This window comes from Gobius niger (genome assembly GCF_951799975.1).
Source record: "Gobius niger genome assembly, chromosome: 20".
NCBI classification, from domain to species: domain Eukaryota; kingdom Metazoa; phylum Chordata; class Actinopteri; order Gobiiformes; family Gobiidae; genus Gobius; species Gobius niger.
In genome coordinates, this window is record NC_136871.1 from 14556668 (window position 1) to 14581107 (window position 24440).

General features: G+C 40.4%; 3 protein-coding genes across 3 annotated transcripts; 2 read left to right on the forward strand and 1 right to left on the reverse strand.

Moving 5' to 3' along the window:
• Window positions 1-3172: 3172 nt before the first annotated feature.
• On the reverse strand, window positions 3173-6734 carry arl6ip5a (ADP-ribosylation factor-like 6 interacting protein 5a). Its single transcript, XM_079578594.1, has 3 exons — window positions 6506-6734; window positions 4470-4687; window positions 3173-4134 (listed from the first exon to the last, which is right to left on the reverse strand). The coding sequence occupies exons 1-3, from the start codon at window positions 6682-6684 to the stop codon at window positions 3959-3961; spliced, it is 573 nt and encodes a 190-aa protein (XP_079434720.1). The 5' UTR covers window positions 6685-6734; the 3' UTR covers window positions 3173-3958.
• A 1642-nt stretch (window positions 6735-8376) lies between these two features.
• On the forward strand, window positions 8377-14566 carry trnt1 (tRNA nucleotidyl transferase, CCA-adding, 1). Its single transcript, XM_079578582.1, has 7 exons — window positions 8377-8746; window positions 8983-9176; window positions 9261-9399; window positions 9470-9596; window positions 9678-9871; window positions 10421-10674; window positions 14012-14566. Exons 1-7 carry the CDS (start codon window positions 8617-8619, stop codon window positions 14255-14257), a joined length of 1284 nt encoding a protein of 427 aa, XP_079434708.1. The 5' UTR covers window positions 8377-8616; the 3' UTR covers window positions 14258-14566.
• A 2211-nt stretch (window positions 14567-16777) lies between these two features.
• Window positions 16778-18673, forward strand: avpr2b.1 (arginine vasopressin receptor 2b, tandem duplicate, 1; the record flags this gene model as incomplete). The annotated part of the gene is made up of 2 exons (XM_079578596.1): window positions 16778-17618; window positions 18462-18673. The coding sequence occupies 2 exons, from the start codon at window positions 16778-16780 to the stop codon at window positions 18671-18673; spliced, it is 1053 nt and encodes a 350-aa protein (XP_079434722.1).
• Window positions 18674-24440: the final 5767 nt, after the last annotated feature.

Genomic DNA, 24440 nt, shown 5'->3' on the forward strand with positions numbered 1-24440 from the left:
GCCGTTGAAACTTCATTTTTTCGTTTCTTTCATTTCAGGTAATGGAACAGAAAAGTACAAGACAAAATATGATTAAGTCATACAGTGCAAATAGGAATATAAAGTATGTAAACATGACAATCTAATTGACTGCATAACTTCAAATCATAACAATGCCGCCCAAGAAATGACTTCCCGTTTTGAACCAGCACTCCAAAATAAAAGCACCATCTTATTCATTAGTTCAACTTTCTTTCTGCCTAACTATTAACAGGCAAAACACTTAAAATGTGTGTATTTAATTATATTCTTGTAATGTTGCAAATATCTGCTGAACTAATCAATGAGACGAGCTGTGTGCTTTTATTTTGCCGTGCTGGATTGAAGCAGGAAGTCACTTCTTGGGCGGCGTTGTTATGATTTGAACAACGCACTGTCAATTCTGCCTGAAAGGGAGTGGCAAGATAACTTATTTAATCCCACCCCCTGTTCCCAATTCAGTGATTAATACATTGAGCTTCACTATTAATAAGATTACAAACCCTATTTAAAAAAAAACCTAAACATATGTTAGTTGTTGAAGCACAGGATGCAGGAGTAACGCACCCAGCAGCAAGGGCACCATAACTCTTCACTGCTCTTGTAAATGAGAAGATTATCATATAGCTACAAGCTGCACACCACATGGTTGCACCGAGCCACTGTTTGTTTTAGGTTGAGTTAATCTTCAACACAAATGCTAAATTACACATCAAAATCGTGCACTTGAGAAAAACAGTAGTTAAGCTTCCACTTTGCTATTACAGCGAGAGATCAACACCTTTGTATTCCAAACTGTTATTATTGTTGTTCAAATCAGTAGTTCACATCAGTGCTTTCCCTCATAATAGCAGGCTGCTGTATAATTATGGCTGTTTAATGACCAGTGTGTCTGTTGTTGTTGATTGGCGCTCCATTACACATCTGTTCCATAGTTAACAGCGGAGACGTCCACCTGCTGCGCGCGCCGTTGCCACACGCGTTCGTTTGGTGCCCCGGGGCAGCTGTAACTCTGAACACAAGGGATTCCATGGTGCCCCAGCCGGCAAGCCAGCACAAGAGCAAACAGTGGTTAGTTGCACCATGCAGAGGGCGAAGAGGCACTGTAGGAAGGGTGTAAATCTTAAAGAGTCGAGCAGATCCGGTCACATTTTGAAGCCCATAGCCATTGGAGTACAATTACATCTCAGCAAGCAGAGGTCAGCGGAGGGCGCGCTCACAAAATACCAGGCATTCTTGATCAGGTCAATGCTGTGAGGCATCGGGTCCAATTCATTCATCCACCTATTGTGAATTTAACATTTCAACATGGACATTACTTCAGTTGTTAATGTGTTAAAGGTCAGGCTTTGTTGTGGTGTCATTACATAAACATAGTACAGATTGAAGTACACTTGTACCAACAGGCTGGAAGCAATACATCCAAAAATGTCAGACATAGGAAAGGTTTAACTGGGCATCATTGAAAAGGATCACTTTCCATTGCAGGGTTTACTCAAGCAGAAGAATGTCATGCTTTTTAAGGCCTAAACACTATATTTTAATGCCATAAACAGAGAAAAGAAATCGGCGCAGATTTAATTTCGTAAGATTTGCAAACATTTCATAAAACAGTGGAAAAAGAATTGGATGAAACAGGCAAAAGAATGTGGTCAGTATCATCCGAAACTGCAGTTGAAGACGTTCTAGAGACGATCCTTTTGGTATTTTCAATGAGTTTATACAGTAAAAAATCATTGAGCAATGTCATGATTTAAGAAATGTAAATTTAATGCCAGTCTTAATTTTGGCACAATTCATTTAATGCCTTTTGATGGTTTTTAATAACCCTGCATTGTAGTTCATAGAGCGGCAGACATTTTCAAACTTGAATTAATGTATATATTGTGATTGAAATCAATAAGCAGGACTGTTGCAAAGAATGGGTGATAAACATATACCTTTTATTAAACATTGCACTCAACTCCAAATCAACTGTATTCCTCTAATGTCGGAAGTTCACTCCAAACGACACACGCGTCAATCAAGAAGCGTCAGGATGATTATAGTGATCTGTGTTTGATTCACGATTCAACGCAAATTCACTTGTTAATGCGGCCCTGGTCGTGCATATTGGAGTCCATTTTTATCTGCCGTTAACTGCAGCTGCAATTCCCCTCCCACTCCCCCCTTATATTTACTCCAATGCACTCCAAACAGCTCCAGATGGATCCTGGTTATCTGCTGTCAATTTCAATGGAATTCAAAAGGAAAAGGCTGAAAAGTGGCTGACACGGCACTTTATGCAGGTTCAGAGGTGGGAGACGCTCTAAGCTCTTCTCCTGTAATCTACTGCTCATCATTGATTAGCTCTGGACGGAGGTACAAAGTAAGACCATCCATCAGCCATGGGCCACTGTCAGGGAACAACACATGGGTCATGACCTTGTGCCGCTTTCAAGTTTAATATTCATACTGTGCAGAAAGTGGGGGAGTCAGAGGAGACTTTGTACAACGAAGTATAGGGCGATCTTACTTGCACCTTCTCGCAGACATAGTTTGCCCCCTAATAAACGCACAATAGAACAAAAGTTTGACGCTACTAGGAGCAGAAGGTGAGTGGCATCAAACTGCTATGAGCATGTTATTCTGAGACAATTTTCACACGGTACAACTAGCTTTTTTAAACAGCCAATCTGTCAAACCATGAAAAATAACAGATTGCTTTAACACCTCTCTGCAAACTGAGCTCCTGCCACTCTAGTTAGAGAAAAAGAACTGAATAAATAAAAGTTGAGCTGCAGTAAATTAAGACGGTAATAAGGTAGAAGGATTTCTTTGTATTCCATGGTCTGACTACACTGATGATACTGAGTAAGTCATGTTTTTTAGCAAGTGAAATGAAGGGGAAAACCACATAACGGGAATATGCAAGCATTGGTCACTCAATGGGTCACCATGTTTTATTTAGCCTTGTTAAGCTCCATGGTTGCAATCATTTGAAGCAGGTGTTCCTAAACTTTTCAGGCCATGACCCCCAAAATCACTCAACCAACAACTCGGGATCCCCTTCTGTAAAATGTAATTAGCATTTATAAAAATAGTAATAATATAATAATTTAGAACATTTAAAGTCTGGTTTAATGATCATTGTATGAATACTGTATCTATTTCACTAAAATATGCTGTTTTAAATAAGAAATACATCAAATTCAATGTCAGAAAACAAACAAAAAATGTTTAAAAATCATCTTGAGAGCTCCACTTCAGTGTCCCGCGACAACCACTTTGGGAACCACTGATTCCCAAACAGCAGGACAAAAAAGCAGTATCTAAATGTGCTGCTCCTTTACAAACAGTAAACACATAAATCTACTATTTGGAATGTTTTTGAGGTCACAGTCTGAACATCACAGGGATGTCTACTCCATCTAGTGGTGGAAAGTGGGACCACAGAAAGTGCGCTGCAAACCGAATCTCTGCAGTCAGAAGGGTAAAATACATTTATCATCGGCAACAAATACCTTGTAAATACATTCATGTCTTTGGACAGCGGAAAAGTGCTGGAGGGTACAACAAGAACCAAGATAGTCTTTTCCATGGGGCCATCTGTCTTTTGGAGAATCTTGGCAGTGATCTCTGCTCACTGTATTCACTCAGTACACAGGCGGAGTGACAGCTGGTTCTAAGACTAATTAAAGTAAAATTGAAATTGGAAACTTTCGTTGTGGATGCCCTGCACAAACACACAACCCGTAGCATAGCTGAAACATGATGCAGCAGCGCACACGAAAGTGCCCAGACAAGTTCTGGGTGGAGTGACATCTCCTATACCCTGAGGCGAAGACAGAGCCCTTTGCGTTACAAGAGAATGTTTGGTTTACCTCTATGTCAAAGGTCAACACGATTAGTTATGATTGACTCATGATTAGTTCGAAGAAAGCTGTAGGTAGGTCCTTATTCACTCTTTCAGTTTAGCCTCAATCAAGTTTTGGATCTTCAGCAGGTTCTCCTCCTGCTGGTCCAGGGCCTCCAGCAGTAATCCCATGGGCGACCGCTTCAGTCCAGCCAACTCCATCTTGTTCTCCAATTTGTTCTTCATGTTACGCAGACGAAAGGAAGCGTGAATGAGAATTACTGGAAGCATATAGGAATGTGATGTTCATTTTTGGAATAATGAGACAAACAAAAACAAAGTACCCAAACTTCTAGTACACACATACACTTCACTGCTGCTCGTTTGTGGTAAGTGTGACAAATTCATAATCATGGTGTATAAGATTATTTAATCGATCCGAACCATTGAATCTAATCCTTAAATACACCTGGGGTAAAAAGAAATAGTGTATGTTTGTGTGTACGCGACGCATTAAACCAAAGAGTCTGGGTAATACTTTATCATGGATAGTTGTTACAGATACGTAAATAGACTTGTGAAATATCGTACGTTTTTTTTGTCATGTAAAACTTACATATAAGAGGAAGGGTGATAGCTGTCATAAACACAGTGACACTTCCCAGCAGAGTCATGACGAAGTAGCTGACCACCACGACCACGATCACAAAAGTGGTGGGATTCTGTCTCTTAAAGTTGTTAATGGCTGCTTTGTTGTCTCCAGCCCAGAGTGAGCCCAGAAAGACTGCAGTCACCACAGCCATGGCAGTGAACATCCCCAGGGGATTCATGAACCTGCAGAAAAAACAACAACACCACTCATGGAGGTGACTTGGACTCATCCTGACTGGACTACACCTCTGCGTGAGCTCTGGGACTCCAGTCACTGGCTCCATCTAGTGGGTGAAGCGGAAACTTACAAATCAATAAATATCATATATATATATATACATATATTCATTTATATTTGTAATATCCTATGACAGTAATCCTCAATAGCCTATAGATTATTATGACAAATTCATGCTTTTAAACAAATACTGAGTCACAAATAGCCTAAATCTATTGTTGACATCAAGATGCAAGAATTTGAAGGTTTTTTTTTCTGTTTCATTACTTTTAATCGTGTTTTTGTCGCTGGTTTATTGTGTCTTTATTGCTCTTTTGTTGCTTTGGGGATTAAGAGGTTAAACCGTGGACTAAACATCGCCCATTCATTATTTTCAGTGAAAAGTTGGCTATAATGTGTTTAATATTCTGTGATAATTTAAATATAGCAAAAAAAAAACCTGCTTTCGGCTACTGTTTGGTAGCCGAAAGATATTCCATTACCCATAATGCAACGGGCGACCCGAGATGGGCATTCGGCACAGTCTATGCCATGGATCTATTATGCTTATACTGTATGAGGAGTGGGCGGGGCCTGTGTCTGACACAGAGCTGCAATAAACAGAACAGACCCAAACTATTTATTTTAAAACAATATACCTTAGCTGTATTACAATCATGAATATGAAAGATGGATATAAACATGGAATTAGTCTATTATTCTATTTCCAAAAGCTCTTCTTTGTTTTGGCCACTGTCCTCTTCAAACCCTGGTGCTCAGACATTGCAAAAATTATTTATTTGAGACTCTTCATCCCTGCAGTGATAGATATTTCAGTGTATAACGATCAAATCCAATGTTCATGTTTTATATCCGTCTGCAAAGAAGCAACCTTCAGTCATGTTAATTCCCTGTTAATTCCCATATATTCTTGTTAATTCCCATGGACAATTTCCCACATTAATTTAAAAAATTCCCAAAACAACCCTATCAAGTATAAAGCAGGTCTAAACTAGACCTAATTTTGACTAAATTATGTTATGTAAATATATCTAAACCATAAAGACTTAAATGCATTAATGAAGCTTTTATGACATCATGAAGAATCACCAGTGGTTCACATACTACAGTTTGAGAACCACTGCCACATTAATGCTATTTTGAGCATGATACTAATTATCCCAATGGATCAGTGTGTAATAAATAAATATTGCAGCAAAGGCGGGGCTATGCACCACTGCTTTTAGTTTGAATGATGTTTAAGCAAGGATGAAGAACCTAAGTCTGGGCCAAGTTCTGGTAAGTAGCCAGCCAAGCCATACTTTGTGCTTTTATGGCAACATCAGATCTTTCAATTGTATTCATATGCTTCTTTGTAACCAATCTGTGCTTAAGGTTAGTTGATAATGCCACAACAGAAGCCACTGAGCCCTCAGCAGAAAAGATGCCAGTGTAATGAATAGATGAATGGCTATATGCTTGCACTATCACAACAAAGATAGATGATGGATTGTGGCGCCTGCTGGACCAGAAGGGGAACATTTTTTAATCAAACAGCCCAGGCTTAACCATATTCTTCCCTGTTTGTCCTCCAGTTTGTTTGTTTGTATAAAATGGCAAGAAAGATGTGCTCTTTCTTTGAACTTAGTCATTATTTCCATCATGGGGGCTGTAGGCTACAACACTTCCCCCTGCTACTTATCCCTTGCAAACCAAACACTGCCGCACCCAATGTACAAATACATACAATCGTAGACGTCTATAATAAAAGAGCTGAAACTTACCCGACGATGAGAAACACAGCTACAGCGAGCACCAGGTAGTTGGTCTGATAATAAAGCAGGTTGCTGACCACTCTGTTGCCCCATCGCGCCATGTCGTTGAAGTCTGGCTTTGCGAATCTTTCTGATCCGGGGAAGAAATCGTCCCATGACCTGAGCGGCGTGAGCTCAACTTTGGCCATTTCTCTCCTCTCTGATCACAAACCTGTCAGCTGTCACCAAATGATCAATGGTCAATCGCCACACAGAGCAAAGAACACACCGGAAAAGTAACCTAAAAAAAAAAAAAAAGAAGAAGTATCGCGAGGATTAGGTGACAGCGTGAGTTCAGAAAAATCGAGTAATCATTAGACGGGAGTCCTGCAGATCCACGACCGCCGATTTATGACCCTCAAACCCAAGGCTCCTTTAAAGATAAAATATGATAATACTGTTAATCTCACACTGGTGGGAAAAAGTGCAGGGAAAAACACGGTCTGTGGTTAACAACCCTTTTTTTAAAGCCACGTTACGTTTCCAGCTCGTCTGAATGGAGATGTTGAGTAAAGGCAGATATGAGGCCCAATATGATCACAATCAGAGAGTCCTTTAACATGTTAAAGATCTCTGTACTCTAAAAATGTAAGGAATATTGCTTAAGGAAAATTATTCAATTACTTAAAAAAATTCCAAACAGAACACCCAATACAGTTCGGGAATGTGATGTCCTATCGCTAAGCATTATGGGATTAGCAGCAATTGTAAACTAATGGAGATTTAAAAAGTCAAAATACTGGAGTTATTGTTCACATTAAAACACTTGGACACCACAGTGTAATAAATGTATTTACCAGCAGTGACTCAGCATCTAACGGAGTTGTTCCACGTGTTTTTTCTCCACTTTTTATACTGTTTTTAGCTAATGTTAGTGTTAGTCAATGGAAATGTATGCTAACAGCTGCAAAGATGGCCAATCTCCATGGTAACTGTGGAATTTCCCGAACTCTATTAGGTAGCATCATTGACAGTACAATGAATACAATCGTCCATCCACCAAGAAAACTTGCCTACCCCAATCTACTGCCTCTAGTCCAAAATAATATATGTCTTAATCTTAAACAGTGTTAATTTCGTCGACTAAAATATTTAGTCTTAATTTTAGTCAAAGTGATATTTTTGACGACTAAAATTGGACTAAAATTAAATTAAAATTTTGTCATGAGACTAAAACTATGACTAAAATGTCCAGATATTTTAGTCGACTAAAATAAGACTAAATAAAAATGAAAAGAAGAGACTAAAATCATCCAAACTTTTATTCATAGTCTGAAAGAGCCTCAGATCATGTAAATTCATTGTCAAAGGAGCAGGTCTGAGCTTTGTTCATGTGGAAGCAGCTCCATAAAGCAGAAGAGCTTTATTAAATATGATTATGATACATATTATAAAAGCAAAGCCGACTAAATTAGTCTTAATTTTAGTCGACTAAAACTAGACTAAAATTGAAAAGATTTTTTAGACTAAATCTCGACTAAAATTAAATCACATTTTAGTCACATGAGTAAGACTAAAACTGAAATAAAATATGTTGTCAAAATTAACACTGATCTTAAATTAATTTCACTGTTGCATCTGCACAAACTCAAAATGAATTTAGAGAATAGAATACTTCATTTTGAATTAATTTATTGTTTTATGAGACCCGGCTTTCCCTGAAACGTACAATTTCACTTTCACCACTAAAATTATAAAAAAATAAAAAATCTAATTCTGGAAAAAACAACAACAACGAGGGTGCTGGATCTGCAGCTGCTCCGGTCTGCAGATTCTCAGTCTGTATCCAATTCTGACGTACTTAAAGCTTATTGGTTGTTGCCCGCGTGGTTCTCGACTACTTCCTGTTGCTGCCTCACAACGCTGTCGCTCGAAAAGGCATGGCTTTAAATTTACTTTGGATTTGACAGTTTAATGACAGGTAGAAGTCAAATCAGGGCATAGCACTAATACATATTTTATTTAAAAGAGGCTTATCGATGCACGTGATGCTTTTTATATGAGCGCGAGACTGGTGATCGCGGGTTCACTTGCTCGCAGTGCTAGCTTGTAAAGGGCACAGAACTAGTCATCTCTCTCGAATGTGGAGAAAATTACTCACTCCTGTTGTGGTTGGTAGGACAGCGTTGCACTGGAGGACACTTTTCACCATGCAGCTGAAAACCAGCGATTTTCAGTGCTTGTTCACTGAAGGACTGAGTAGTTTAGCAGGTGAGACTGAACATCGAATGATAACATATAGCCTTATTTGTTTATATTGAGCGCCTCTGGCTCTATAATATGCATGTACATTTAAAGACCCGTTCACATGATTATAGATTTAATCATTAATGTGACAGAAAATGTAAAGTACTGAAGAAATAAGTGATTGTATAGCTGGTGATCGACTTTTCTTACTTGGCTTAACAGCTTTGTGATGTCCTGATATGTCTTATGTGTTTCCCAAGACATTTTTCAGAAGAATAACTTTGAGCTCCGCATTGCTGGGGGCGCAGTGAGGGATCTGCTCTCAGGGAAACGGCCTGAGGATGTAGACTTTGCCACCACAGCTACTCCAGAGGAGATGAAGGGCATGTTTCAGGCGGCGGGCGTCAGAATGATCAACAACAAAGGAGAGACGCATGGCACCATCACAGCCAGAGTAAAACAGAGTTAAAGTCCAGCTAATATCAACTCTGGCTTCTTCAAATCTATACCTGGCTTTTGTCCAATCGTTTGTTAATAGATACACAATGAGAACTTTGAGGTGACTACATTGCGAGTGGACGTTCAGACAGATGGACGACATGCAGAGGTTGAATTCACCACTAACTGGCAACAAGATGCAGAGCGCAGAGACCTCACCATCAACTCCATGTTTTTAGGTACCGTACACTGCTGCAGGACTACATATGCCACTCTGTGAAACTATATTAAGTTTGTTTGTTTTTGCAGGTCTTGATGGCACATTGTATGACTATTACGAAGGATACAAAGATTTAAAGAACCATAAAGTTCGATTTGTGGGTAATGCTGAGCAAAGGATCAAGGAGGACTATCTGAGAATATTGCGCTATTTTAGGTTTGGCGAGCAAGTTTCGATTTTGTCCTAGAAAAGTAAGTACTCGATGACATTTTTTCATATTATTATCTCTGGCCACAGGTTCTATGGCAGAGTAGCTCTGGAACCAAATGACCATGAGTCTGAAACACTTGCTGCCATTAAAGAAAACAGCCATGGCCTGGCAGGAATAGCAGGGGAACGCATTTGGGTGGAACTGAAGAAGTTGGTTGTTGGCAATCACGCAGGCCCCCTCCTGGAGCTTATCTATGAATTGAGGTTGGCCCAGTACATTGGTAAGGACAATTTAAGGCCGACTTTTACTGTAAAATTGCCACATGGAGTATGTTCTCTCTACTTAAGTCGTGGTGGTGGGGGTTGTAGCAAAGTTAAAATGAAAGCGCTGATTACTCCAGAATAATAATCATAGTAATTCTGCAATATAAAAAAACAAAACTTGCACCATGTTTTATTTCGATTTATGTAACATCAGCCTCTCACCCATGTTTGCAATGTGCTGCTACAACTTCACCAAGCTCTTTTTTTTATTCTTCTTCTTCTTTGTGTGTTTGTCAATGATATTGCATTGACCATGACTTCACAGTCCACACTCCCAAGAGCAAACATCTTGCTCTGATGTAACCGTTCGCTGAGTACATCAATGAGATGATATCAATGGAGTTCAAACTCGACACATTTCCAGGGAACTTAGGGGTGAATGTGCATCTCACTATAAAAAGCGTGAAAGTGTGATTTATTTGGTGGCCATTATTATTACATATTATTTTCGGTCACCTTTCCATAATTCGTATAACGTCTTCTTGAATTCGGCTTGTATTCTTTAGGTTTACCTCCAGATGGCGACCTTGCAGAGTTGCAGAGAGTGTGGGAGAACTCCAAACATCACTCTCCCAAACCGACGACTGTCCTGGCAGCCCTTTTCCACAGCCCAGAGGAGGTGGAGAAAATGGACCTCCGGCTGAAGGTGTCCAAAGAGGAGAAGACCTTGGCCCTGTTCCTGGTCAAGTACCGACACGAGCTGCACAAGGACAGCGAACAGCCGTGCAGCATCAAGCCTTTCACTGACTTCATTGTTGATGTAAGTTCTCATCACTCCCTGTTTAGGTATTATTGGCTTAAAGTCATATGTTTCAAATTCTCCCTACAAACAAAGAGCCCAATTATAGTATGTAAATATACTGCCGAGAACATACAAATGTATGCCAGATTCGTTCCTTTTTCAAACCGATGTATTAAATTTTGTGTATTTTGTACTGAAATATGACCAAAAAAAAGGCAGTGCGGCTTTCAATGCTAGCCTGGCAAGTCCAGAATGATGCACATCTGTATTCCTTGCACACAGTGTAATCAGTGTGATCAGCCTGCCCTGCTTCGCTGCTCGAGCAAAACTTAAACCAAACTGTGCAATCAGATTTATTTACAACACGATGAACTGTCTGTCCTTTTTTTTTGTTTTAAATAAGAATTAATTTATTTTTACCTGATTATCCAATTGCCTTAAAACAGTATAGTTGGTTATAGGGCTGGGCAATTAATCGAATTTTAATCTTATCATGATTTTAATAAAGGTCGATCGCGACAATCGTGTGGTGCGTGTTATTCGAGGAGAATTTGCCAGGCCTGTCGCATTCTGGAAGAAAATATGGACGGTTCAATGCTGCAGGCCTGTCAGGTCAATCTCAGGGAAACATTTGGCCCAAACAAACAGGAAGCACAGGATGGCACACATGCGGCAGCCACAGGAGAATAAATCAAATTGAAAATCGAGATCAATCAATATGGGGAAAATAATTGTGTTCTTTTTTTTTCCAACATTCACCCTGCCCTAGTTGGTTATTATCCACCAGAACAGGGGATTGTATAAAATCAAAAGAGAGCGAGCATTGCTTATTTAAAATCTTTGATTGGCAATACTAGGTTTAATCACCATCCTGCGGTTTTCAATCCAGGTTGTCAAATAACTAAGGTACTTATGAGAAACACAATTTCTGTACTGTATTGATAATTGCGTAACAACCACAGTATATTACATAAGCCTTGTTTAAACACAAGATTGCCTTCATCTGTCGAGGTTTATGGTTCTGTAATGGAAAGACGGATGATTCCCCAGGCACTTGCCTCTCTCAGTAATGTAATTTGAAGAGTGTTAAAGGCTGAGGAGTGAATGTGGGAAGACAGTAGTTGTTCAATTACATCCCTAGGCCAGAGGAAAATCACAAGGCTCCGGTGAGACCCGTGCTGCACAATGAAAAGACCGTTTCATATCTCCAACCCTGACCTACAAGAACAGTGGAGACAAATCTTAGGTTATAACGTCTTCATTCAGTCATACAAGTATCACTCATAACATACTAAAATGGTCAATGGGTCCTGGAACTAAGAAGGCCTCTGAAATGGTTATGACACAAAGGACATGGGGTGTGCTGTAGATCAGTGAACTTATGTAACAATCATGACCCACTATGTATCAACACTAGAATAACAAGCTGGGTCCGAATAAAAAAAAAAAAGTCTATTAAAACAGAAAAAAAAATTGCAGCTTTACATCAGAACACCTTATTACATTAAAGGAATAGGCCACCGTTTTTATATACTAAGATATGTTCTTACCTCACTTTAGTCGAGTTAATATATCCCCGTCTGGTCATTGTCCGCGCGCTCTGTCACGCAAACGGAGCACATACGCAGCCTCTCCCATATGTGACATAGCTCCGAAAAAGCTCACGATAGAAGCTACCAAGCTCTTCCACGTGTTCCCTATTTAAATAGAGTTACGTGAAGTGTTTTCATGCGAAGTATATTTACACAGAAATGTAACGTGTCGATTTTATAAGCAAATAAAAAGGGGGACTATATTGTGAGGCGTAATGATACGAGGAGCACAGCGTCCGCGTAGTAACTCCTAAAGACTTCCCCCGCTCACTTCCGTCAATAACCTTTAGGAGTTACTGCGCGGACGTTTTACTCCTCGTATCATTACGCCTCACAATATAGTCCCCCTTTTTATTTGCTTATAAAATCGACACGTTACATTTCTGTGTAAATATACTTCGCATGAAAACACTTCACGTAACTTTATTTAAATAGGGAACACGTGGAAGAGCTTGGTAGCTTCTATCGTGAGCTTTTTCGGAGCTATGTCACATATGGGAGAGGCTGCGTATGTGCTCCGTTTGCGTGACAGAGCGCGCGGACAATGACCAGACGGGGATATATTAACTCGACTAAAGCGAGGTAAGAACATATCTTAGTATATAAAAACGGTGGCCTATTCCTTTAAAGGAATAGGCCACCGTTTTTACATACTGAGATATGTTCTTACCTTAGCTTTGACGAGTTCTTTAGGACCTGTCTGATCTTCACCCGTGCCTTCAATCACGTAAACACAGCGCAGACGGCGTTAGCATTTAGCCTCTCCCTCTCTCCACTATAGCTCCAAAACTGGTCAAGATAGAAGCTACCAAGCTCTTCCACGTTTTCCCTATTTAAATATGGTTACATGAAGTGTTCCACTACAAAGTATAATTACACAAAATTAAACAATGTGGATTTTCTAAGCGGATAAAAGGGGGGACTATATTGTAAGGCGTAATTATACCAGGAGTAATTTGGCATCCGCACAGTAAAGTGAAGATTACTGCGCAGTAAAGTGAAGATTACTGCGCGGATTTCGAACTACTCCTGGTATTATTACGCCTTACAATATAGTTCCCCCTTTTATCCGCTTAGAAAATCCACATTGTTTAATTTTGTGTAATTATACTTTGTAGTGGAACACTTCACGTAACCATATTTAAATAGGGAAAACGTGGAAGAGCTTGGTAGCTTCTATCTTCACCTGTTTTGGAGCTATAGTGGAGAGAGGGACAGACTAAATGCTAACGCTGTCTGCGCTGTGTTTACGTGACTGAAGGCACGGGGGAAGACCAGACAGGTCCTAAAGAACTCGTCAAAGCTAAGGTAAGAACATATCTCAGTATGTAAAAACGGTGGCCTATTCCTTTAAAATAGCTTTAGCTGTTTTTCTTTATTAGGTATTACCGTGTTGTTTCAAGCACATTTTAACCATGTGCTGGAGCTTTAACACTTAAGAAATGTGACTAATTTGACTGAAATGAAAAAGGACTAAAAGAAAATCTCATGCAATTCTGAACATCTTTGCAGGAGTCCAATCTACAGGCTTTAATAGGACCCCATAGAGACACGGGAACATTCAGTTCTCTACAGATATTGTATTGGCTACATAAGTGTGGCTTGTTCAACGTTTCAAGCTGTGATTTTCATTGTGATTACCTTTACAGCCCTATCACAGGCCGTATGATCACTTTGCCTTTGGGATCCAATGCTACGAGCGTGGTTTAAATACAATTGAGAGAATAGCTTTTAGATGCCTTTGTTCTTTTGTGAATATACAGAGCAAAGAATTGGACACCCAGATGAAACTGTGTGAGCTGCTGAAGTATCAGGGCGAGGAGCGGCTTCTGAACGAGCTCTGCCGATGGTCCGTTCCCCGGTTTCCAGTCAGCGGACACGACCTGCGGAGGATGGGCATCACGTCAGGGAAGGACATAGGTGCCACTTTACAGAAACTTCGTGACATCTGGAAGAAAAGCCACTATCAGATGGACAAAGAGGAACTGCTTAGCTACATCCAGTCATAATCAAAGCTCGAGAAAGAGCCGCCTTTGTGCCACACCTGGGTAATGAGCAGGTAATTGTGGCACTTGTGATGAATGAATCGATGGAAAGAAGCTTCTTGGTGCAGAAAGGAAAGACTGTGATGTTCATTCTGTGGACAAAGAGCATGCACCTGGGCAGATTTGCTAATTCAGCTTGTATGTGTGCGATTAAGTGAAATTGCCATGAAAATATGAAAGATTTGTAGCAATATTTATGCTGTTATTTTGACTTTTCCGCTTTGCTGTTCACCAGTTATTTTCTGTTTTCCATTAAAAAATGTATGCCTTTCAGTCTCAGTTGTGATGATTACATTATTGCACCACCATTAAAATAAAATAATGATTTTACACCCAAATTGTATAATCCAAAGACAGTCATTCGATTGTTCGCCGGAGCAGCCTGGCCAATAACTACAAACATAACAGTCACGATTATTGTGAGGAAAAATACTGCGATTTCACTATTACTCACGATTTGCGAAATTAAGGAAGAACAACAACAAGAAAATCTTGAGCATTTTCAAAACCTTTACAGTCCTGTCTTCATAAAAGAGAAACGAGACATTTTACGTACATTGTTTTAATCGAAACTTATTGAAGATTCAGCCTATGTTATTTTCATATTCATGCTTTTGTCATTGTATAAACAAAGTAAAATGAAATTAAAAGTAAAGCAATTAATAGGCAGTATAGCTATACCTAATGGAAGCAAATTTATGTAGATGTTTTCGAAAGATCTATTTCTTTCCATAAGCTCACACAGTTTATGTCCCTATTGCGGCTGCACTAGAGTCTTTTGGGACTCTTCCTTTTAGCAGTTAAGAAAATGGATAAGATTAAGATGTACATTTGACTATTGAACCTGCTGTTGAATTCATGTGTTTTGGAGTGGATTCAACACTAATGACGAGTGCCCACAAATAGCCCATGTGACGATCTACCTTGGGCTCTAAAATTCTTACGATTAACCTACTGTGAGCTTCTATAACCACGGTAAATTGGTTATTCTTGACATCCCTACAGACAGTATATAAATCTACTATTTGATGCACCATAACAACACACTTTTTCCTATCTTTATTTTTGTTGTTGTTGTGAAAGGTACTGTACTTTCATTTGAACTAGATGATTCAAGCGGCTAGAGTCTTGAGTGGAACGGCCAAACACTGTGCTTGCATTTACAGTGATTCAATTTTCAAAATATAAGCAAAAAGAACTTGTTGAAAGGAGCGCGCATGATGATGCTTCAGTGTTATCTTGCTGATTGCTTTTATTTCTTAAGATCCTTTTAGTATATTCTTCAGAATAGAAGAATTACTAAAAGGAAGAACAGGAATGGACATACAAAAGATTGTTCTCTTAGCTATTGATAGAGAAGAGGGAATGGAATTATTTATAAATATAATAATTATTTATAAAATGAGATATACCGATATTTTGCTCTATATTTCATCACAGGCGCAGCAATGTGACGGCTATTGGAGCAGTTTTGTGCAGGTCGGGGTGGCAGTGAGGTGTTGGTATGAAGGCAAACAGGAGAGAAGGAATGAACGACCTCTCGCACACTGAACCCTTGGCTCTGCAGTAGTGTAGCTGCTCGGTGTGGACAACCACACATTTAACACTCTCGCTCCAATAGAATCAAATTGACTTCTTGAACTGAGGGAAACTCAATGTGTGAAATACCAGATGTACACTATATGAATGTAGCCCCAAAGGTCAAGGTCAAAGGTCCAAATCACACAAAAAAAACAGCATATACATTGTCAAAGACCCTGTCAAGTTTTCGTTTTATTTTTTTAAGTGGCAGCTTGGGTTGATTGAATTGATTGATTTTTGGGTCCTTTGTCTCCTTAATTGTCAGTCAGTGTCGGCCTTCAACATGTCCTTTGCACACAGTTGCCTGAATATTGGTTTCCTTATCGATAAATTAATTGTCAAAACAGTACTTACTCGATAGGGAGGGGTCAGAAAGGCCCTAGTACTTGTGTAACGATATATTGCTTTAGTTATAGTTTGTATAATGTTTTTTTGTATATATATATATATATATATATATATATATATATATATATATATATATATATATATATATATATATATATATATATATATATATATTTATGCTCTATCCTCTTTGGTGGCAAGAATACAATAGAGCAATCAAAACGTTGCATCAGACAGGCTATAGAGAATATGAACATTATTGTTATTTTACATACTCCTTTTAAATTATATGAATTCTTCTGACAAGTACCCTATGTTTACGTGCATTCAGTTCGCCCCTCCTCTGCTTATAAAAGCGCCCACTGCCGCTCTCTTCATTCACACTGAGAGAATCACTTGTTGCGCAGCTGAATTCCACCTGTTTGCCACAAAAAAATTAATTGTTTTACATTACCAGAAACATAGCCTAATTTGAGAAAAGGTGTAGGAGTATTTAAGAATAGCCTATTGTTAGAGTCTGGGATGCTTTAGAGTTGTGGCTCGTGCGTCTTGATCATGTCCTGGCTGAGCGTAAACGGCACAAACCAGACATTGGAGCGCGCACTGAACGATGAGGAGCCCCGAGACGAACACTTGGCCCGGGTGGAGATCGCGCTCCTGGCCATCATCTTCGTCACCGCGGGAGCCCTGAACGCGGGGCTCATGCTGGTGCTCTGGCGACGCAGAAAGCAGCTGTCCCGTATGCGCGTATTCGTGTTCCACTTGTGCGTCGCGGACTTGGTGGTGACTTTCTTCCAGGTATGCCCGCAGCTCATATGGGACATTACGGACCGTTTTGTGGGTCCAGACGTGCTTTGCCGCCTGGTGAAGTACCTGCAGGTCGTGGGCATGTTCGCGTCCACCTACATGATCGTGGTGATGACCGTGGACCGCTACCAAGCCATCTGCAAGCCCATGGTGACCTTTCAGCGGCGCGCGGCGCGGTGGAATGGGTCCGTGTGCACAGCGTGGTGCGTGTCTCTCATTGGCAGTCTCCCGCAAATCTTCATCTTCTCGCGCGTGGAAGTGGCCCCGGGCGTATACGACTGCTGGGGCCAATTTGTGCAGCCGTGGGGACTCAAAGCCTACGTGACGTGGACGTCTCTTGTCATTTTTGTGCTCCCCATCTTTATGGTGGTCTGCTGCCAGGTGCGCATCTGCCGGACAGTGCACGTGAACTTTCACATAAAATCGCACCACGTTACCTCCAGGGCCAGCAGCCTGGCCGGAGTGTCGAAGGCCAGGGTAAAAACTGTGAAGATGACCGTGGTGATAGTTCTGGCCTACGTGCTATGTTGGACGCCCTTCTTCACGGTGCAGCTGTGGTCAGTGTGGGACCCCCAGGCGCCCACCCATAGTAAGATCTTTTCTGAGTAGCATTCTTCAAATAAAGCATGGTGGAACAAAATAAAAAAAATATTCAGTAAATAAGCCTTGTTCACTTTTATTTAAAGAATATTGCTTTGAAATCTGCATTGTTATTAGTTTAATAAATGATGTTTTGACTGTTTACTATTGCATCGTGCAATTCAAATTAATAAGGGTACGTTCAATGTGATTAAGTCGAGAACTATGCATGTGTGAAGTCATACTGTAGGTGAAACTCGGAAAATGTTAATACTGTTAAAAAGCGGATTCATCTCTGTTATTCAACTTAAACTGTGAAACTAATATTTAATAGACTCATTACATTCAAAGTGACATATATAGCCTTTATGTGTTATAATTTTGATTATTATGACTCAGCTTGTAAAAACCCCAAATTAAAAATCTCATAAAAATCGAATATTTTGAAAATGGACTGTAAGCCATATTCATCAAAATAATAACAAAGGCTTGACATATGTCACTTTGCATGTAACTAGTCTATATCATATATTAGTTTATCATTTTAAGTTGAATTATAGAAATAAATTAAGTTTTGAACGATATTCTAATTTTCCGAGTTTCTAATGACCAGCTGTCGGCCTACAGGCAGAATTCTAGGTGAACAGCTTCACAGCCTTAAAGAAAGTACTGCACATGTAGCCTAAATCAGATCATTATAATACTGGTCCCTCCCTTTCACTTTATGAACTTAAAATATAATGTATTTTACGTGGCAACTCTACCCGAGTCTTGTGTGTGCTCTTAATGTTGTTAGTGTAAGTGTTAATTTTGTTCTTACAAGATGTTATTACATGAATATATTGTGTTGCAGCTGCCACCTTCACCATCCTAATGCTGTTGGCCAGTCTGAACAGCTGTGCCAACCCCTGTATCTACCTGCTGTTCAGTGGCACTGTACCCAAGAGATTGCTGACCCTGGTGTGTGGGTCCCAACCCCTCAGCAATAGCAACCCCATACAAGAGGAAGCCACTATGGTCAGCTCTCTGTACATCAGCCTCAAAAACCTGTCTGAATGTAGGTGAACCGCATTACAATGTGGTGAGAGTGACTAAGGTAAAATCAGAAGGGAGACAGTTCAAATCACACTCTTGATGTTGCGTTCTTGGGGAAAACGCATCACCCAGCTTGCCAGAATATGTGGTATGGCTGAAGGATTGGTGGTGGTGCGTCCACACTGTGGAGAGGAATTGGAATCATGGACTTTTATAGAGGAGGATTCACGCCCAGGCGACCCCTTGCCGTCGATGGGGCAGAGCAACTTTCACCACAGCAACTGAGATGAATGTCGGTTGTTCCTATGACAAATGAATATCTGTGAGACACAGGCTAATCATTTTCTCTTTCAGTGTTAGTGGTGGGGATGACTTTTTTTTAAGTGAACATCACTTACCAACACTGTTTCTTTGCACCTGCCCACAAGTGAAGACAAAAGCATTGATCGTTTGTTAATGGAAAATGCTGCCAATCAGGGAAAAAAAGAACATGCATATTCTCCAGCCAGCTCCACTCTCCTCCTTCATTTAATGTCTCCTCCATCATTTGATGTCTCCAGCACTCTCCTCCTTCATTCAATGCTCCAACACTCTCCTCCTTCGTTCCATGGCTCCAACACTCTCCTCCTTCATTCAATGTCTCCAGCACTCTCCTCCTTCGTTCAATGGCTCCAACACTCTCCTCCTTCGTTCAATGGCTCCAACACTCTCCTCCTTCGTTCAATGTCTCCAGCACTCTCCTCCTTCGTTCAATGGCTCCATCACTCTCCTCCTTCGTTCAATGGCTCCAACACTCTCCTCCTTCGTTCAGTGTCTCCAGCACTCTCCTCCTTCGTTCAATGGCTCCAACACTCTCCTCCTTCGTTCAATGGCTCCAGCACTCTCCTCCTTCGTTCAATGGCTCCAGCACTCTCCTCCTTCGTTCAATGGCTCCAGCACTCTCCTCCTTCGTTCAATGTCTCCAGCACTCTCCTCCTTCGTTCAGTGTCTCCAGCACTCTCCTCCTTCGTTCAATGTCTCCAGCACTCTCCTCCTTCGTTCAACGGCTCCAACACTCTCCTCCTTCGTTCAATGGCTCCAGCACTCTCCTCCTTCGTTCAATGGCTCCAACACTCTCCTCCTTCGTTCAGTGTCTCCAGCACTCTCCTCCTTCGTTCAGTGTCTCCAGCACTCTCCTCCTTCGTTCAATGGCTCCAACACTCTCCTCTTTCGTTCAGTGTCTCCAACACTCTCCTCCTTCATTCAATGCTCCAACACTCTCCTCCTTCATTCAATGGCTCCAACACTCTCCTCCTTCGTTCAATGGCTCCAACACTCTCCTCCTTCGTTCAATGGCTCCAACACTCTCCTCCTTCGTTCAATGGCTCCAACACTCTCCTCCTTCGTTCAATGGCTCCAGCACTCTCCTCCTTCGTTCAGTGGCTCCAACACTTTCCTCCTTCGTACAATGGTGCTTGAACACAATGAAACTTGAAGCGGTGCAAAAATCTGATCTTCAGAACACTTTAGAATCACTGCAGCTTGGTGTGAACAAGAGCTTTGAAAAGCTTCTCCAACAGATGCCAATAATAATCGGATCATCATTATTTTTATAACACAGTTCAGAAAAAAAGAGACATTGCAACAGAAAAGGAGGGACATGGGGAACATACAGTATGTGCTTTGCAATGATGAAGTTGCTTTTAACAGCTCAACTTAGACAAGAAAGATCATCAGAAGTCACACACCTCTGTGAGACAACATGGGTTAGCTAGAAAGCTTTTGGTGAGTCATGGAAAGGAAGTAATTGGATTTCACAGTTTGCTGTACTTGAGTCACCTGATATTATCAAGCATAAGTTTAGATAAAACAAATATTTTCATTGTGCTGTCATGACAAATGTCTACTAAATGTTGGTCAATGGATGTAAAATGATCCTTGTGGTATTTAAAAGTATTGAAATCAAGGCAATTAAGTATTAAGTTTTGTTTACTTGTCCTATGTGAATATGAGTATATATTATGTGATGCCAAATGCCTTTCAAAAATAATTGCTACCTCCACATTTTTGCTATACTTCTGGCAGCTAACAATGGGGCACATCAGTCACACTTAACGGGTTAGAAAAGTTCTCTTTAATTGTCACAGTTTTGTCATCTGTTTTATGAAGATATATAAGATGCAAATGAGTAACTGTACTTATATGTTTTTTGCATTTGTAGTTCTTTGTGTAAAGTATGAAGCCTTTTTCTCTGTGTAGGGTGTACATGTAAATGTGGAAGTGAAGTTGTTGTGAAGTAAAAAAATATATATATTTTTACACAAAAAGTATTATATATCTGTATTATGTATCTGCATAAGTAATATGAGAAGTCTGTGATAAATGCATACGAACAAACAGCTTATAAGATGTTACTGTGCTTTTTCATTGAATAAATGTATTTGTTATGACGACCGTGTTGTACCACATAATTTACCAACGTTTGCTAAGGATTCTTATTTTACTCCAGTCACATTGTCAGCGCTCCTACCCCGACTACAACATTTTTAATTAGAATATCTGTGAATATCCATGGCTAGTAGTTACTACAGCTAAGCCTCCATTGTGCCTTAAACTTATATATCTCAAAAAATTGTCGCAGACAACATGACACTTTCAAACACTGATCAAATAAATAAGAAAATGAATAAATAATATTGACAGAAAAAAGCAATGTGTATAAATGTGGCAATTGTTTTTCAACTCTGGACAAAAATAAACATTTAGCATTTCATGTAGGAAGAAGTTCATGCACTCTCCTCACTCTGCTGAACTCCACTGATGATATGTTGAAGCACGTGTCAGCATCGATATCTGTTCTGATGGTGATGTGCAGATAGTTCATTAGCCTTGTCAGCTCTTGATGATGTACAAATGATCAATATGTCTCCCAATATCGAGAACTGCTAATCAAATTCATGGGTTACCACTGAGAGTCAAGCTGCCTGCAGGACGATTCTTTAAAAATAATCAGCATGTCCCGAGTGGATCAACTCATCTTTGACCTTACACTCTGATAAGGCACAGTCACCAGCATGAGCCACAGAGACGGGGTGTCTTCATGCTGTCATGCCATCAAGCTGTTTGATTGAGAGAGAGAGAAGCTAACAAGCCAGCTTCCTTTTATTCTACTCTTTTGAACTTTTTAAATAAATAGGAATTTATGAGTGGCTGAGGCATAACAACTGCACATTTTCATGCCTGCCATTTTATATGTAAATGCTGCTTGCTACATATCTCAATTTGGAGAACATTGAAAGTCTTGGCCTCATCTGTCCCTTTATTCCCAAGAGAAGCCTCATCAAAGGACTCTAAATTACATAAAAACATGCACCAGCCATATGTGTGCTGCAGAAAGTACATTTTTACACCAATGTTCCCACATGAAGTCATTTTACTAACTGCTTCAGTATGTTCTTCCATTCCTATTGCAGGAAACTGTGGCATGGTTTGAATTGTGAGATGCTTATTAGTCAAGCCTTAGAGATTCAGATTAATTAATTCAAGTGGGAATGGCATGTGAATCTCTAGAGTTGTTTAGATGCCGTTTAGTCTTAATGATTAATGGCTGTAACAGTATTCAACATCTTACAGTATTTGTCTGTTTGCGTGAGACCTATGCAAGAACTCAAGTTTTTTTTCTTCTTTATTTTAGAATAATGTCACTACTTTGTAACTACACTGTGTAACCGAGTGTTCAGCCCATTGACAGTACATGTCAATGGTTCGGACACAATGAAATAAATACATAAACTTGGTCTCGGTCACAGACACAGTAAAATACCAGTCATAACAGGAATAAACATCAACAGTGAATGTCGTAAAGCACCTTGAACAGAAGACAGAAAGTAGTATGTTATATATGGCTACCTTGGTCACATAGAGCACCTCAGGCAGGCCCCCCAACACATTGTCATTACAAGTTCACATATTTAGCTATCAGCCATTAAAACATATCTGTTTCCCCTAGAGATCACAGTTAGCTCCAAAATCAACTGCAACAAACAAGCAAGCAAACAAACAAACAACATGCTGTGTGGGCAACTAACATGCACGACACCCATAGGTGCCCTCCATTTGGACACTGGTGATCTGCAGGTCTGGCAGGCTCTACATTGCTCCGAGCATAAAGGGCCAGTAATAGGACTGCACCAGCGCGTTCCACTGAGAAATGGGCCGCAGCTGGCTCCCCATGTAGATGCTGGAGCAGTTCCGGAACTAAGGAGGAAGGGACGACCACCTGCAGCAGCTGGTTTGGACCTTTAGGTGTTGGAGCATCAGTCCTACACAAGAGTCCAATAACCACAGAAAGACGGCCAAACTCAGTCCATACTTTTTGGAGGCAAAGAGCAGACCCCTTCATTTGTCTGCGAGGTGGCTGGGCAACCCCTTTCTCTAACCCCCATAGGCACCTAGATCGCCTATGCCAAGGATTGGCAAACAAATATATATATGTAATAAACCTGATTCCATGATCAAGCACAGGTGTCTTATTTAGCTCATCATGCTGAGATGATCAAGGGCAAATAACAGCAGATTTGTCTTGCCAAGGCAATTGCAGGATAAATAAGTGCACATGTGAGTAATTGCTTACATGCAAGACCTCTGCTTATCCACCTCATTATCACCACAGCAGAGGATGCTTTTCACTATGTTGCATTTGGAAATATTGAAATGGTTTTCCTTTGGTCCAGATGGTTTTCATCCTCAAAACATGAAGTGCCACCCATAGAATTAATCCCCTGTGTTATATTGTTTATTTGGTTGTCTGCCCACTGTGTCCATCTGGCATCTTTTGTTCCTCTGCCAACAACTGACCAATGGGGACAAGGGGGTATAGACACCTCTTTTAAACTTGGCTTAAAACAGATTTTTTTTTTGGCAGAGAGAGTTTTTTTTATTATATTGTAATAAATAGTTTGAAGGTACAAAATGTGATAAGACGCATAACCCTAACACACACGTATGTTCCAACCTATACACATGTATCCATTGTATGCACTACATTGGAACGAGTTATTACAGATAACAGAGCGGGTCGCTGTGTGATCGGAGGATCAGCGGTTTCAGTCCCGCAGGTGCACACTGTCGCTGTGTCCTTGGGCAAGACACTTCACCCACCTTACGTCCAGAGTCTGCTTACACTGGTGTATGAATGGGTGACTGGTCCCTTGATGTAAAGCGCATTGACTGCCTAAAGCAGGTAGAAAGGCACTGTTTAAATGTTATAATTTATTTATTTCATTTTCTGGAGCATCACAGCACACTGACGGAATGTATTTTTCCCCATCCTTGCCTCTTCCTGTCTTTAAATAGGCACGAGTTTGCATGCTCGTCCCGCATCTCCGTAGGTTTCCTCTGGGTGATTTGGTTTACTTCCACTAAAAACATGCACAATTTTGGTGTAAATCCTCGGTGAGTGCGAGTGTGGGAGAACAGAGTAACTAGAATCCAGCGTGGTGAGCATCTCTCACAATCCTGGCCAAATAAAAATGAATAATACAAATAATCATGGCAGATCATCCAAAAAAAGCCATGCATACTGATATTTGACAGCGTTATTTAACAGAATATTATTAAACCACTTTAGCACGGTTGATGAGGCAGGTATGGATCAGAATTTGTGCACAGCAGCACAGTGAGGCGAAGTTTCGTAAGCTCTCAGGAGCAGCGAGAGGAGCACAGTGGGAGACCGCGCAGAAAGGAGATGACTCAAAACCGACTGAGGTAGATCACACAATGGAGGCAAACTGCTTCTCTTAGCAAACATGCCATACTC

Coding starts and splice junctions, on each gene's coding strand:
- trnt1 (XM_079578582.1), top strand. CDS start 8,617: ATGTGGAGAAAATTACTCACTCCTGTTGTGGTTGGTAGGACAGCGTTG. Junction 8,747..8,982: donor AGGACTGAGTAGTTTAGCAG/GTGAGACTGAAC, acceptor GTGTTTCCCAAG/ACATTTTTCAGAAGAATAAC. Junction 9,177..9,260: donor ATGGCACCATCACAGCCAGA/GTAAAACAGAGT, acceptor GTTTGTTAATAG/ATACACAATGAGAACTTTGA.
- arl6ip5a (XM_079578594.1), bottom strand. CDS start 6,684: ATGGCCAAAGTTGAGCTCACGCCGCTCAGGTCATGGGACGATTTCTTC. Junction 4,688..6,505: donor GCTGTGTTTCTCATCGTCGG/GTAAGTTTCAGC, acceptor TTTTTTCTGCAG/GTTCATGAATCCCCTGGGGA. Junction 4,135..4,469: donor TATCACCCTTCCTCTTATAT/GTAAGTTTTACA, acceptor ATATGCTTCCAG/TAATTCTCATTCACGCTTCC.